This window comes from Centruroides vittatus, unplaced genomic scaffold (genome assembly GCF_030686945.1).
Source record: "Centruroides vittatus isolate TY-2023 unplaced genomic scaffold, ASM3068694v2 scaffold_861, whole genome shotgun sequence".
In the NCBI taxonomy this organism is placed as follows: domain Eukaryota; kingdom Metazoa; phylum Arthropoda; class Arachnida; order Scorpiones; family Buthidae; genus Centruroides; species Centruroides vittatus.
Window position 1 is genome coordinate 6851257 of NW_027122718.1, and position 18146 is coordinate 6869402.

Below are 18146 nucleotides of genomic sequence, written 5' to 3' on the forward strand. Positions count from 1 at the left end.
TAAAAAAGTATAATAATTTTGAACAAAAATAATTTCAAAGATCCGTCACTAGAAAATATCTGCCGACGACAAAGGTAACTGAGGCCATTTCATATGAAATTTTATAGATTTGTACTAGATATTGAATGATAAAAGTAAATCTTATTAATTTATGAATGAATGGATGATTTCATTTTATGAAATACACTGCAATAAATGGCTTTTAAATCAATAAAAAAAATCTGTAGTTTTTGTCCGGGTTTACGCATTTTGGCAAACACAAATAGGCGGGGATGTCGGGGGAGCTAACTATTGAATGTTGAAGGCCTAAGACTGCGGCGAGGCCAGTGCGTGTGAATCTACCGACGCGACTGGTTTTTTAAAAATTGAAAAAATATATAATATTTGATATATATTCACTATGAATGACAACTATTTCAAATTTCTTTTTTCTTCAACAGTTAATTTTTTTCTGATTACAAGCTTGTTTATGTTGATATTTTTATAAATCTTTTTTCCAAGATTGAAAAAGAATGACTACAAATTCTTATATTTTAATAAATTCTGAAAGAGTTAGTGATATTTTATAAATTTAATTCATATACAGTACAATATTCTTGGTAATCCATTTGCTAGTTTGACATATCCAGTAATTCGACACTAATTGACATCAGGTACTATTGGTACTATTGCTAAGTCATAGACAAGCTTTCCACTAGTTCATACTCTAGTTTCCCACTAAATGTGGCATGATATCTAGCCCGGGCTTGAACTTTCAAGCTTTGTCACTATATTAAAGATTGTTATAAGATAATGTACTTTTTTGAGCCCAAGTGTTATAATACAATAATGTGTAAGTATAAAAATCAGTCCCTCAAAATTTTCTACCAAAAATACTGTACCTCCCACTAAACTTTCCATGGTTGCTTCAATTTTCTACTAAATTTAGTGAGAATCCACCAACTTGGCAACACTGATTACTGGCAGGGTTTCTTTTAGGAGAAGTCCTGGAGGATAATACTCCTCAGAGACTGAAAAATATATCCCCCTCACATAAACCCAGATCATGACTTCCCCAAAAATTTTTTATAAAAGAAATATCGCTTATTGGTGATGGCAATTGGATTAATGATCAAAACATCTGAGCACAATTTAATACAATGTACTAATATCATGCAAATGAACAAATGTTTATGTTTTGAATAATTAAACCACTAAATTCACTTTACTTTTGTGATAGTCACGCGAGTGTACTAATAGTCCATGAAAGACAGTACACGAGAAAAATAACCAACAATTATTTATTTTTTTTCACGTGATTAGCAATATACAGGATTCTCTCAGATTCCAACTCTTAATGTTATACAATATCCAAAACCAAGACGAGGAATCGAGTGAATACAGATCAAAGGAACGCACTTACGACAAATAAGAAAAGACGGACTTGTAATCTTACAACTAATTTACACTACGTTATAAACTAAAAAGAAAAGGAAGAATAGAAAGAAGTTTTAGTATGATAGAGGAGGTTATAAGGAATACCCGGGTTCTGTGTTTGGTATTGATGCTCTTCTGTGGGGAACCACTCTAAATCGTTTCTTGATGATCTTTTTCGGATTTCTTCGAAGATTCTCCTTATACAAGGGATGTTGTCGCTCTCTCTCCCTTTACGTTAGCGGGGTCCTCTCTCTGTCTGTAGGCCACCTTCGTCTCCCTTTGTCCTTCTAGACGACGAGCAGGACCGTAACTTTCGCACGTCTACCTTCACAGAGAGTCCGACCCAAGAATGAACCTTCTTATCGTTCTAGTAGCCTCGGGGCCTTCACTTCCCATTGTTAATGTGGTTTGTGGAAAGGGTTACCCCACCCACAGGAAGGAATGTTAATAGAAAATTTGAGAAAACAAAACGAAGAACAAAGAAGAAAGAAAACTTAAAACTAAACTTATATCTAATATATACATTACTATGGCGTATTGCCACACTTTCAATTATCTGGCAATCTCTTTAATTTGACAATGTTCCGGTCTAATACATGTTGGATTATCAAGATTGTACTGTGATAAGAAAAGAAATTAACATTAAAATGTTCATTTCTTTTAATGTATTCATTCCTTTCATTTCTTTTTGTTCAAACAAACTAATTAACAAATGTAACATATCATTATACGTCATGCATATTAATTATCATTATAAAAATGACAATTTTTAGAGCATTAGATATGTCTACAAAAAGTTCCTTATTACTAGTATTAAATTACTTATAACATATTTAACTTATAACAAAAAGGATACATACATAACCTTTCTTCCCTGCTGTAATCAATACTTGATTCTGTTTTGAATATAACACTGCAGAACCACCATTATCATGACAATTAAATGCTAAAATGTATTATAAAGATATGTAAATAATTATTTTATGGACTAGTTTTTAAATTAAGTCTAAATTAATAAATTATTAGATTTACAATTTTAGGTATTAAATACTTGAATTAGGAAACTCATTATTTCTCCAATACAGAGAAATTAATTACTACATGATTTTTCCTCTATAAAACTGAAGAGTATAGGAAAAACTTATTTGATTTTTAAAATATTTTACATGCAAGATTTAAAAAAGTAATGTATACAGTATATAATTATATAATCCAGTTGACAATGCTTTCGTTGCAAAAATTCTACATTTCTTAACAGTTATCAATATTTACGTACTTCAAGATGATATATCAATCTTCAAACGTAGACAAAAACTTTAGTAATTTCTTTTAGAAATAATTCATTAATATTTATTATGAAACTGAATTCACAATTGAAAACCTTAAGGTATACTATTAAATTAATTGATTAAAACTTCTGAATGAAACTATTGTAGGTTATAGGCAGATAAGAATGCAATGATAATATCAAAGTCAACTAGATTTTTAATCAAACTGTTTTCCTATCATTCTTAACATAAAATACAATTAGTTTGAGTTCAAGTTATTCAAGATAGATGTTTAACAATTATGAATATAATTAAATAGTATCACAAGAATTGGTGTATAATTGATAAAATTAACTAAATAGAAGTTAACTGCAAATTAAATAAAGTAACTAAATTTAATACGGTAAAACCTCGCTCGCAACCATCTTCGTGGAATACAATTTCTGGCCCATAACTCGGGTGGTTGCCTAGGCAAAGTTATGAAAACATTGACATACAGAATACTATACTGAATCCTGCTAAAAGTTTATAACACAGATTATAAAATTAAACAAAAATAAATAAATAAAATAAAATAAATTACAAAATAGTGCAACCTGAAAAAAATTATTAAATTGAAGTCATTAACTAAGCAGAAGTATCCAAGTATCAATAATTAAATTAGCTTTTACATCAAGTTCATTGATAAATTTCTTCATTCACCGATGTGAATGACTTAAGTTATCAGTCTGATACTTATCCGACTGATCATTGCTGATTTACATGTGATATTTTTACAAAATACAATCGGATCCTGTATAAAATTATTGAACAAATATATAATTGTCTTTCTTCTGGCTAAATTTTGGAAATCTTCATTTACACTTGACATATTAAATTTATTTGAATGTTGTCTGTCGGAGGGATCTCAGCAAACTGTTCCAAAATAACACTCGGTTCTATTTAAATCACTTTAATGATACATTGAGTTCAGGAATGTAGTTAGGGTTTTCCTGTTCTATTAGCCAAGTAAACAGGACTGAATGTCACTTAGGAACTCCTATCTCAGCCACTTAATTGAGGTGGCCACCAATGTGGAATTTGATTTATATTAAAACTTATGCAGTTTTACAGAGGAATTTCACTAGTGGCCACAAAGTGAGGTTTTACAGTATTTAGTTAGTTTATTTAACTAAATAATTAAATATAAATTAACTAAAAATAAACAGAAATTTGAATTTACAACTAATTAGTTTCATTTTGTGTGTATCGTCTTTGTAAGCCGAGTAAGGATACTAGTAGACGTACTCAACAGCAATGGTTAGGGAACTAGTTTATTTATTCATATATTCATTGCTGTTGAGTACGTCTACCAGTATCCTTACTCGGCTTACAAAGAGGATACACACAAGATTAATATACACAGCATCCACACCTACTACGATAATTAGTTTCATTTTGTATGTTCGCATATTTCAATAAACTAAACATTTTTTGAAGTACAAAATATTCTTATATTATATTATAGTCAAACTGATTTTCATAATGTCTTTAATGTTTAAGAAAGTTTAAAGGCTTAAATACTTTTTGTTAGTTTTGATAGTAATGCTTTCTCAGCAGTCATATTGTATGTATAAATGAGACTAATTTAAATGTTTTAATTTTACATTTTTAGTTAAGAAATGATAAAGAAAAGAATAATTGTATCAAGAATAGAGTGTACACTATACTAGAAATCAGCTTAGGATAATGAATTGTTAGAATATGTCAGAATAATCAGAAGAGTACTGAAAGACCAACCTCATAAACACTTGAGATTGTTAAAGAAACAGTTAATATAACTCTAAGAAGTATACAATAATTGAGCCTTAATATCTTTAGAACTATGAAGTAGCAAGAGAAAATTTTTATTTACAATTCTATTTACAGTTACATTATTTACTTTACCTTATGTTTTAGTTATTTTGAGTTTTGGAGTAGAGTTATTTTAAACCTCAACCACTATCTCAACACTACAACTAGAAATTCATCTAAATCTTCAATCCAGCATCAATATTTTATTAAACTAACATTTTCAACTTTGTTAAAAAGTCTTCTTCGGGTTATTTGGAATATCTCAGAGTTTTAATAGATTGGAATCTGAATCAAGAATTCAAATCAAGATTTAAAATAAAAAGTATGCAGACACTACATCTCGGTCACTCATGACAAGAGTCAAAGAGAATACGTCCACAATGTTGGAATTCGGAGACCATGGAAACTGAAATAATTGATGTTCTGCCGATTTCTCAATTGCCTTTTTCACTTAGAGATTTTATTGAAACAAGCGGTTTCCACTCTACAGCAGTAATTTTAAAGGCAGTTAAACAATTTGATACTAATTATAATTCAATAATTATAAATTACTAATATAAATACTTTGTTTTGGATTATTAATTAATTAAACTTAAAATAGACTAATCAAAAATCCAGCAGATCATTTATTAATTCTAATAACCTGACAACACCATATCATTTGAAGTCTTATTTAATGAAGTGAATAAATAAAGTTAATTACTTTATTTATTCACTTCATTAAATAAGACTTCAAATGATATGGTAAGAAGAATGATAACCTTGTACATAACCAGCAGTCACAAAGATTGCACAGACCAACACATCCTGAATTATCCTTAGCCCAGTGGCGTAGCGTGGGTGTCAGCCGCCTGAGGCGGAGGAAAATTTCGCCGCCCCCTTATTTAGGTATCTCAATTTAAAAGACTAAAATATACAGTAATTCTAAAAAACTTTTCGGCAAGAACAATCATCATTATTGTGTATTGTACAGGTTACAAATAAAAAAGTCATGTATATATGTTTTACAATATAATAATCACATTTATTATAAAAATTTTTACACGTATGCCATTTATCCGTACTGTAATCTAATTTGCAGGTGTTATTATACAATATTGAACACTATTCTTTATATGATCGAAGTCATTCTCGCTGAATATTAGTCATAAACAATCCAAGCACAAAATAAAATACATGAATCCCTACAAGTCAGTACAGATGTGTTGCCAGTCGCTACAATGAGCAAGATGTCATTATTATACATTCATTTAGAGAAAGGGAATTCCCCAGTTTCGTCACAGAATAAGTAATGAAAAATTCCGTGCTCATTTCAATCGGTCTGAATCGTAGGTGCAACAAAAATATGAAACGAAATGGTTCAAATTTTTACAAGATATTATTATTATTTATTGTGAAATTTTGCTGCCCCCTAAAAGTGCTGCCCGGGGCGAGCCGCCCCTGCCGCCCCGGGGACCGCTACGCCACTGCCTTAGCCATTAGAAAATCAGTCCCATTAAACCCCAATTGCAATAGCAACAAAATCATATATATCTAGAACCATATTAAAAATCTTGTAAATAAGATAACTTTTATATTTGTTCCTGGCCATACTGGCATACTAGGAAATGAAAAAGCCAACTTTGAGGCTAAGTCAGCTGCAAAAGACACTGACTTGGACTATACTCTCATCCCTCTCTCACGTAGCAGCCTTAAAAATTATATTCATGACAATGCTATGCAGAAGTGGAACCAGCAATGGTTGAGCAGTAAAACTGGTAGAATAACAAGACTTTATTTTCCTAGTGTTGAATGCAGATTCTCATCACCACTTAGAGATTTAATGTTTGCTACTGCTCGACTACTTACCGAGCACGGTAATTTTTGAAGCTACCCGGCGATGTATAACTGGGCAGAAACTGCCTTTTGCTTTTGCTCTACAGAAAACCTTGACACCAACCATATGATCTATCATTGTCCAATTTATGATCAAGATAGAATTATTCTAAAATTAGAAATCTTTATGCATGGTTTCAGGTAGCCATGTCCACTGGAGAAGCTTGTTCAGAAGCCACTGTTTGATGCTTTTTACAATTATATTCAAAAAATATGGAAGAAAAGACTATTTATAATTTCTAGTTTTTTATATTTTAGTTTTCACTAAAAGCCAAATACTAATTTTATGTTTACTTTGTATCATTTATTTTAGTTTATGTATCCTTAGTGTTATACTCCCATAGGAATGGTGCACTTATTTCTAAAAAAAAAACAAAAAAAAAACCCTTTATTCATGTATAAAGAGTGAAAAATATTTGAATATTCCCAAGCAAAATGGTATACAATATAACTAAATATATTTACAAGTACACCGAAGAAATGAATTTTAATTGAAAATTTAAATTATTGTACAGTAAAACTCCAATTATCCAAATGCCAATTAACTGAATGTTCAATTATCTGAATCATCACTTGCCATCTTCTCTCTTTCTCCCATTGACGTCACACTGCAATTCTCTTATGTTGTGAGACTGCATGATCAGAGATGCCTATTCGCCGTGAGAGATCCGAATGGTCAGTAGGATGCTAATCTCACATTAATGAATAATTATTATAAATACAGTACTTGTACAGTACAATACTGTGTTGTTACCCTGTAATTTCGTTCTTTACACGTTAATCCACTTATCCAAATTTTTGATTATCTGAATCACCTACAGAACAAATCAATTTGGATAATCAGAGTTCTACTGTATTTTATTTAAAAATAAAGATCTTTACTCACATATTACTAAAGCTTTTCCTTGTGGTAGTAATGTATCCCAAATACATACATTTTTATTATCTGAAGAGTGTCCTACTGTTGCTATTAGACTAGAAGAATTCACAAATATAAAATCACTTGCTTGTTTACCATGACATCGAGCACTCTAAAAGAAATGAAAATTTAATTCTTTAATTGCATTTCAACTATTTTATATTTAATAAATTCAAACTTATTGATTTAAATCATAAAATAAAAAATATTTAAAGAACCAATTTTAATATCATTGTTACTTTTTATATATCTACAGAAACATTAGATCCATTAAATTTAACATAAAGTTAGAGATTATTAAACTTAATTCATGCTACTTAAGTTCTGAATTCATTTAAATCCAAGGATTTTAAAAAATTTTATATACTATAAATACTTACAAAAAATGGTTTACAACTCATGTTAGCTTGCCAAAGACTTAAATTACCATCTCCATCTGTAACCCCAAACTAAAAGATAAAAACAAAAATGAATACATAATGAGATAAATATGAATGAATTGTGTTATTTAATTAAACAGAAATTCAATAAAATAAAGTGTTTTCAATTAGCTGAAACAGAAGTAATGGATGATAGTGATGAAAGTATTGTGAAAGTGGAATTTAAAGAGAGTCATGCATGGTTTAAAGGATTTTTGAGATGAAGACAGTTTCTTCTCTCCAGTAAGCAACCTAAGCTATGTAACTGTTCTGAAGTTAGTATCTACAGAAATGTAAGTATGATATAGTTAGTAAAACTAAACCATACTTACATTTCTACATTACATAGGCTGTGTTTTTATCATATTATTCTGGCTTTTAATGTGTGTTAGTATTATTTGGTATGATTTAGTAACTTAATTTTGAGTTTGGGAATGATCAAAAATTTCTCTGATATAAAATAATGGTAATTGCTTCTTTGGTTTACACCATTTCAGCTTACAAAAGGCTTCACAGCAACACTCAACTTTTCGACAGCTGGGTAATTTGTATTAGAAATTAACGAATCAATCTAAAAATTAAAAATATATACTATATTAATCTATTTAGTTTAAAATAATTGATAATATCATTAACTTTGTAATGATTACAGAAAAAGTGCATAAGTAACTAAAATTTTAGATATACAGGGTGTAATAAAATTTTGTGCCAATATTTTTTAGGGATAGATTCTAGGGTCAAAAATACCTTAAAATCCTCTATAAACTTTTTCAAAATCCACTTTGTTTTTGAAATCTGGCCCGCCAAAAAATTATATCAAAAACCAATTTTTAAACTCCTGCAATAAAGGTACCATTGTTTGTTTCAACTTCTGTATTACCAACATGTACAAACTTTAGGACACTCCTATCTTGGTTATTTAAGTTTCATGTTCAAACAAAATTATTTTTGAATACTTGATGATGATAAAAATATATCAAAAAACATTTATAGGTATTTTCCCTTCTGGTCGTAAAGGTCTTAATATCCTTGTTGGATATTAAGACTTTTACAATTATGCATAATATACGACTGAACATTATATACAAACATTACATAATAGCACATCCCATATATAATTTAAAATAATATTCTATGATTTATTTTTAAGTGTTTTATTAAAGTTTAAATCATAAATATTGTTATTGAATACATGTCACTTTTCATTTTTCTTACGCATCCAACAAATAAAGAACTCAACTAAGATAAATTTTATGAACTTATAATTAAAGAAATGAAATTAGATTTTAGACATATCTTTTTGCATAAACTACTGAGAGAAAAATTATTACTGCTTAAAACTACTAAATTTTCATTTTCGTATTATATCATCTATAATACAAAGAACTTTTTCACTAATTTAGAGTTTGAAAGACAACAAACATTTTGAATTATCAATGTCCAGAATTTTAAGTTGTGTCTCTTCCTGTTACTTACTTTATTACCCTGAGCATTAAACAACACTCTTGTTACTCTGGCATAGGCTCCAGGTGACCTAGGAGAAGATAAAGGTTGCTGTCGATCCCATTCCCAGAGACGAACTGATCCATCTTGAGATCCTGTAAGATCTATAAAACAAAATTCTATTTTTAATGAATTATAATATATTAGAAGAAAATATATTATCATCATATAAAACTTGTTTTGAAACTTATTAGCTTATACTTTGTATTTAAAATATCATAATTAAAGCTCATCTTTTTAATATTTTGCTGAAAACTTCTGTTTATTGAAATTCTTCAACATGATAATTCTATAAAAGTAACATAAATGCAAACACAGAGATATATATATGTATCAAAAAACTGTTTATTATATATTCACATATTTCTAGTTCATTTTCAGATATCATGCAATGAAATATTTTTTTAGAACGATGTTTGATACATACCGTATTTTCACAGAATGACTGACATGCCGGTTTATCAGGAGAGACCATGAAATCAAATATTTCCGTATGGTAAAAACCAGCATGCCGGTTTATCCTGGGGAATGCCGACATACCAGTTTAAGTGAGATTATGCATCCCTCTCTAGAGGGCGCATTAAAAAAAAAAAGAGTTACGTCACATAAAAACGAATGAGTTTTTATTCTAAAACTGTGAAATTGTTAGCATTACATCAAAAACTACAATTGTACATTTAATTTCTTCATTTTGTCTCTTTCTAACAACATAAAATACTCTTGGAATTCTGGAAGTACTTTTCTTTGCCTGTATTTTATTATTTAATTCAAACACACAAAAACAAACATATTAAATTTAAGAAACTGGTGGTAAATTATCTCAGCTTACACCAATTAACATCAGCTTTGTGTGAAATTTGAGAGAAAGGTGTTATTTTTAAGGTCAGTGTAGATGGTCAGTGTAGCCTACACTGACTGACTAATTATTACTAATGTCAAGAAGTCATTAATTGTTTTATTGTCTTGTAGACAAAAACTTTCTTCCTGATTTTAAGTCAGTCAAATTACAATGTTATCATTTTATTGTACTGAGAAGAATGTTTTCTTTAACATTTAATTAACAACTAGTTTCATTACATCTGATAAATTTTATAATTTAGTCACAGTTTAATTGGCATGCCGGTAACCCTGGGGTTTCCAGTAAGCTTGTCTCCCGTTTTTATGCAGCATGCCAATCATTCTTCAAAAATACGGTAAAAGTCTTTATCTTTCATTAAATTTAAGGATTTTTGCTCTCTGTTTCTATTATTTAATACAAAGTAAATAGTTGAAATTATTTATTTATTATTTTTACAAATCAAGCTGTGACATGGTAGACTCATAAACACAAGTATATTATTTACCCAAGTATAATACAGACCCAAATATATAGAATTTCTGAATTTTATAGTCAAAATATCATACGTATTTATGAGTGTAAAACCTGATTCATATAAAACATAAACAGCTGACAAGTGTTGCGCAAAACTGTTATTGGCAACTAAAATATCCCATTTCACTTCATTTAAACAGTTGTGTTTCTATTTAGTGACATGCATCTATATATACAACTGTGTTGCAGAGAATCAGAAAAATCAAATTTTAAGACTGCAAACATGATGCAGAACAATTAGCTTAAAGCATTATTTGATATGTGCAATACAATGTATAATAATGATGTGTGTACTTTAAAATATGGGAGTTGTATTCTCAGTTGTTCCTTTGCTATAAATTTATCAATCAAGTATATATCAAAACTATAAAAATCTGGAATTGTAAACATCCAATCTATTCATTAAAAATGGCCAATGGCAATTTACGTAGTAAAATTATAAGAGAAGAATACAAAAAAAATGTCTTCACAATCTGCCGTTTCAATCACCATAGACACCAAAATAATGCAAATCTTCACTTTCAGAGGCAATCTTTTATTTGAGGTTACGACCTCCGTAAAAAATGTATATTGATTTTAAAAAGTCCTCTGGTGACAAATGCTATAAATTAAAAATATAGAGTTCATTAAAAATTCATCACCAGAGGGTTTTTTAAAACCAATTTACATTTTTTACAGAGGTCATAACCAATAAGGGGTCACCTCTGTAAGTGAAGATTTGTGTTATTTTGGTATCAAAGGTGATTGAAATGGCAGATTGTGACAACATTTTTTTACATTCTTCTCTTACAATTTTACTATCCAAACTATTATAAAAAAGATTTAAAGGATACTTACAAATACTCTATGAGCAATTAAGTATATCATTTTAAAGGTAATGAAAATTTGTTAAAAATATGATATAAACAATCAGTTTTCTTCAAATATATTAATTATTATTTTCTCGTAGAGTACAGCAAATAAAGTTAAAATTGCAATATTTCATAGATCAGTCTTCTCCGAAATTTTAAGCAATGTTTTACTAACTAAATACATATAAGATTTTTACAAATGTGCATGCTTGCAAGCTTTTGTGGTTACTTCTGAGCAATGGATAGAGAAATTTGAATCCACTTGAGTTTGCTTAGTGTAAATGTTTAAGCTATGGATTATGCAACAATGTGGATTTGCTTGTGATACAATGTTGGCTGTTTACATTTCTTGTAAAACTGGATTATCTGTCAGAGTAATATATAATTATAGAGACAATATTGAGAGAGAAAGTTTTCATTTTTCTATCAGGTTATAACAGATTAAGATCTTTTTATAAAAAGCTTTTTTTAGTTGGCAAATGTAATCATTGTTAAAATTACATTAAATTTTACTATAATTACTATGTTAATATGTGGTTATTCAATTAATTAAATATTAAATTTCTTAAATTACTACGACATATACTAACAAATTTATATATGTATGTTACCGGCCAAACTAGTTTGTCCTATGCGTGTCAGGCCAAACTAGTTTGGCCTAGGACAAACTAGTTGGTATTGATTAGAAGTGACACAACACTTGTACAAAACTATAAAATAAAAATAAGCTAATCAGTACTTATCAGTTTGTATTTTTTTTATTAAGCCATGCACTTTTAAAGGTAATTAACTTTAAAAAATATTTTCAAAAATTCAAATGAAATAATAAAAATAACTTTTAGAGTCAAACTAAAATTAAAAATGAAGTTATTTGTGCTTCTTAGTGTAACATATAAAATATTTAATCTATTTATTTATTTTTACAGGGTGTACTGTGGTGGCATTTCGAATTACACAAAATCATTTTTTTTTACCTGGCACCTATTTATAATACATAAATCAATTTGGCCTAGGTCAAACTAGATTGTCCTGGAATAAACTAGTATATCCTGATATGTGTAGGACAAACTAGTTGGTTAATGTTACCCTAGGTATTGAAGATGGCAGCTCGTATCCGATTCCAGCAATCAGAAGACAGGGAACAGTGGGACGCACATTCTAACCTGACCTATTCCAATAATTTGGTTGCTAATAATTATGGTAATTTATTAGAATAGGTTAGGTTAGGTTAGAACGTGCGTCCCCACTATATTCCCTGTCTTCTGATTGCTGGAATCGGAGACGAGCCGCCACCTTCGATACCTAGGGTAACATTAACCCCGTTTTTTATAATTAAGTAGACTATGTTTGAATAAATATTGTTCGTCTAATTGATTGCCTTTTAATTTTATTTTAACCATTAATATACTTGAATAATAATTCTAAATCAGTTCGGCCTAGGACAAACTAGTTTGGCCTGACACACGTAGGACAGTTTGGCTGGTAACATATATATATATATTTAAAATTCTTATTAATTATTTTACTTACAAAATGACTGGACTGGATGAGAACACATTCTTCTCACACCATCTATTTTATGTCTTTTTATCTGCATTAAAAAACAATAGTTTTTTTAACTGATATCAGTTTATTAAAATATTATTTATGTTATGTCAATCTGATTGTTTTATATTAGCAAAAAATAATTGCCATGTTAATTTACCAATCACTTTAGAGAAAGAAGGACTAGAATTTTAGAAATATTTTTATTTGCATTTTTAAAATTTAAGTAATTTCTTAAGTTTTACATTTCATATATATATTTTTTTTTATAAATTAAAACAGGATAAAAAGATATAATCTGTAACAGATATAAAACACACAAGCAATATTTATGAATATTAATATTGTAATATAATAATACATAAAAATAAGATAGGACATATGTTCCATATATAAACAAAAGCAATCACATTACATAACAATAGAACATAAACATCTTATTTAAACAAAGTCTCTTCATTTGAAACTTCTTTGTTATATGTTTAAAATAGAGAAACTTCATTTAAATAAGTTTATTTTGAAAGTACTTCCCGAAAGAGACTGTTCATTTAACAAGAAGTTAAAAACCAATAAATATTTTCATCTTTTTAAAAGCATCTTTGGATAATTTTTCTGAATTCTGCTCAAAAAAATTCTCATTATTTGTTAAATATTTTATTTTAATTAATAGTTACATTGTTTTGGGTATTTACTTCTTAAATTTTCTTTCATATTTGTTTAAAATAAAATTTACAATAAACAATCTCTTTGTTATAAAAGATGAAAAATATTGTTAAATTTTTATGTTTTCGCTATAAAAATTATCTTATTTTAAAAACAAAAATAGTGAGATAGCTGAAACCCACAATTTTATATAAAAGGAATTTTTTTCAATTAAAAAATTTATAAAACTTGTATTAGTAAGAAATTTTCGTCCTAACTTTGGCTTTATAAATATATATATATATAAATTAAATTTTAAACACAAAATTTTGGTTCAAGAAGTTAGTATACTTAAGCAAAAAATTGTTTTTATCTTTATTCTTTTGCAATGATTATTATTCTAGAATAACATCAAAACATTTCAAAATAAATGCCAGATAAAATTTTTTTAAATAAAACTTTTTTATTTATTTATTTATTACACTTAAAACTTGGCCAGCATAGCCAAGTTTTATATAAAAAAAACTGGTAATTCAAATTTGTCGAACATCTGAGAAGCCAAAATTTAAACTTAGAAAGACTTTATATATTCTCAATTACAGTATAAGATTAAAATTTATTTTTGAAACTGTGTGTAAAAGTTACTTTGGATAGTTTTCATACAACCTAGAATTTTAATGAACTCTAGCAAATTTTTAAAAAATAGAATTTGATTAAGTTTAATAAGCTTTTGAGCAAAATAAAATTCAGTATGTTCTTTAATAAACCTTTAAAAACATATTTTTCAGATATCTCATTGCATAGAGTAGGCATGCTTTAATTATTTATAAAATGCACAATAATTTTAAAGAATGGATAAATTAGTTATACTTATACAGTAGAGAGTCGTTAATCCGAATCAATTGGGAACCGGGGTTGTTCGGATTAGTGATTTGTTCGGATAACCGATTATGTACGAAAAAATATATTAACCTGTCCGATGTTCAAATTTTTCTCTGCTGCCTGTCGCTTCGTGTTGAATTTTTGTCGATTTTAAGTCTAACGAAAATTTTTATAATAATAATCGAGGCTATTGCATCGTTAAAAATTATTTCTTTATTTTGTACAAACAAAATGAATATATTGAAAAATATAAAAACATGAAAATTATACTTTAGAAGTAAATCTAGTATCAAAAACGTTCGATTCGGCATGACACAGACCGACTGAAAATCGTTCGGATAACCGGCGATTCGAATTACTGGGGTTCGGATTAACGACACACTACTGTATTCTAAATACAATTCTCCATAAATATGAGATTTAAAATTATATATATGCATAAAGGCATACATGCTGTATGTACAACTTCAAAATTATATATTTTTTTAATATTATAACAATGTAGTATGAAAATTGTCAAAAAATTTTTTCTGGGCAAAAGAAATTAATGATAAACCAAAAATACTAATATTAAGCAATGCATATGAACCACATGCAAATCATTTTATAATTATTGATCTGTGATATTCTTGCAACGTAGACGCTAATTAAAATTGATGCAGACTTATCGTGCATACCATTTTAAAACTGGAAAAAAATGTGGAAATTATTTTGATATGGAAATATATAAGGATATAAACTTTATAAGTTTGCAAAGTTCGTCTCTCCATAAACTTCTTCAAACAAGCTATCAAACAAAAAAAATTGTTGTTCGATAGATTGTTAAGGAAATAAATTAGTGTATAAGTATACACGAATATAACGATGGATGTGTATAAATATTTCAATAATGTTGTTCAAGTCTTTTTTGTAAAGAGATAGAAGTACTTGCATTTTTAAAATTTTCTTTTCTTTATATAATGTTTTTTGTATCAATAAAAATGTAATTTATGGAATTTACTGTTACAGTATGAGATATTATCAATCTTGAAACATAAACAAAAGTATATTTTTCATCTGATATATTTAATTTTGTTTTATTCTGTTTAATACTTTGGGATTATTAATTATTATTACTATTATTATAAATTAAAAACAGTTATATTATTGTGTGTGTTAGGATAAAAATTTTCTCAATAAATTTGAATTATTATATATATATATTTTAAATTAATCTTAGTAGAAATTTTGTAACTGAAATCTCTTCTTTATGAGAATTGTTAGAAATAAATTTTACTATTATATAAATTTAAAATCATTGTGACTTTTAAAATTATTTAACATTAATGCTATTGATAATTTTTATATATTGTAATTTAATAATTTATCTTCTACAGCTCAAATTCACATAACAATTTAAAATTACACATTAGAACAATAATTCTGTCATGCAACATAACTTCACACATGAATTTCATAACACAATGTAACATTAGAAGTTATTAAAAATTGAAAATATGCGACTTTCATTGTCATTTTTAATTTTTCTACTCATCAGTCCAAACTCACCGGTTTCAGCATATGGCGACTTCTTTCAAGCACAAACTGACAGAATTGTGGATTAGAACTTCCTGCGAAGTGATGACCTTTCATCTTGATTTATAAGCAAAGATATAATAAAGATAGAGAAGATAAGCCAAATAGCAGAAGTCATGAAAGAAGAAGAGCAAAGAATGTTAAGAAAATAAATTAAAAGATAATTATACACAAATATAATTATGTACATGTATATGTATTTCAAGAATGGGGTTTTATTTAATAGTTAAGTAATACATGTTTGTATCATTTAGTAATTATCATCCTTTGAACATAAAATTTTAATATATAGTTATATATAAATTTATATATATACATACATACATACATATAACAATGTTAATTAAATAGCTATACTTTGTTTTCTGAAATTTTTCAATTTATTTCATAATTTGATTAATTCAAATATTTAATTCCTTGATTGTTTTCACAATTATTAATATAGAAGTTTTCTTAAATTTAATTCAAAAATTTTATAAAATAAAAATTTGTTTTGTACATCATTATTTTTAAATATATGATTTAATAATTTTTCAATTTTAATTTATCAATTTTTACTAGTTTATCTGAAGTAGTTTCAAAAATACTCGTTTCAATTATGTTTGGTAATCTATGTAAGATAAATGATTTGTGTTAGTATAAAATACATGGCAAGGTTCTGAGAAAATTACAATATAGAAAATTTTTCCTTTTTTTCCCTTTAATAAAGAAAGCAGAAATGGCTGCAGGTTAATGAAATGTGCAACATTCACTCCAAAATCGCAATCAAAACATGAAATTTGTGATTAAAATGTAATAATGATGATAAATTTATTAATTCCTCCTCAAAATAAATTTATTTTCATTATATTCAAATATAATATAACATTTTATGTAATTCTTTTAAATATTTTAGAATATATAATCAATAATTGCAAAGCATAAAACAAATAAATAAATAAATAAATAATTTACAATCTTTTTTCGAATGTTAAATCAAAGAATATCCATTTTCCGGATAAAAATTTGAATTATCGAATTCCGAATCTATCGAAATCGCGTGCCATCAACATTCAAAATTTTTTACGTAACACGATTACGTGCTTATCTTTGTGATGTATACTATCTTATCTCAATCTGATCGCATCTTTTATCCATGCGTCTTCCCTGTAAGGGTCTCCTTTCCGTCCTTATGTTGAATGTTGATGGCACGCGGTTTTGATGATTCGGAATTTGATAATTCGAAGTAAATAATTTACAGTTTACATAATAATAATAATCTATATATCATTAAAATATAACACTGTAACTAGTTTCATTTCTTCAAAAAGATAATTAAATCTGATCTTAAATTTAAATATCTTCACAACAACAATGAATAGTCTGAAATGATCAAATAAAAATTAAAATCTTTATTTAACTGCAAAATTGAACAAAATGAACAGGAGAAGGTACATTATATAGGTTAAAAGTTAAGAAGATAATGAAGTATATTGAAAATATGAAGGATTGAATTACTTGTAGATAAATTATATTTCTATTAAACACTAATATAAACACTAACTATCAAGATAATTAGTATTTATAATAAAGTCAGAGAAGAAATGAACTATAAACATGAAACTAAGTTTAAAATGACAGGTTGCAAAAACAACATATCTATTCTTGCTGGACTAATTACTGCAAACAAAAACTCTCATATTTTGATCATGTAATATAAAATAATGAATTAGAAACATCAATATTATAAACAAATAATTTAGAAAAAAGAAAAAGATGGACAGATTAAATCAAATTATACTGAAATAATCTTGAAAGAGCTATTAAGTTCTTAATAATATCAACTCAAAACAGATGGCTTTTTAAAACAATTACTGAGAGAAGTAATAGCAAGATTAAAACATATTAAAGGTTTATTGTTATTTTTGAATCAATAGTTACTCTGATATTTTTTTTAAACAATTTTTTATGTTTCTTAGGGATTTCTTTTGGGTTCAGTAATGCTCAATATTTATATAAAATGGGTTACAGTATCTAACTGAGGATACTATCTATTTTACAGATGAT

At 27.4% G+C, this 18146-nt stretch overlaps 1 protein-coding gene across 2 annotated transcripts in view; it reads right to left on the minus strand.

Moving 5' to 3' along the window:
- Positions 1 to 18146, minus strand: part of Rbcn-3A (Rabconnectin-3A) — a 161001-nt gene that overhangs the window by 5259 nt on the left and 137596 nt on the right. Inside the window, exons 49-54 of one of the 2 annotated variants that reach the window (XM_067288459.1) lie at positions 16074 to 16157; positions 12987 to 13047; positions 9207 to 9337; positions 7692 to 7760; positions 7279 to 7423; positions 2273 to 2362 (exon numbers count right to left, since the gene is read on the minus strand). In XM_067288459.1, coding sequence (XP_067144560.1) covers positions 2273 to 2362; positions 7279 to 7423; positions 7692 to 7760; positions 9207 to 9337; positions 12987 to 13047; positions 16074 to 16157 — 580 coding nt within the window. The remainder of the gene's footprint in view (positions 1 to 2272; positions 2363 to 7278; positions 7424 to 7691; positions 7761 to 9206; positions 9338 to 12986; positions 13048 to 16073; positions 16158 to 18146) is intronic. The other variant, XM_067288460.1, reaches the window with a different exon arrangement.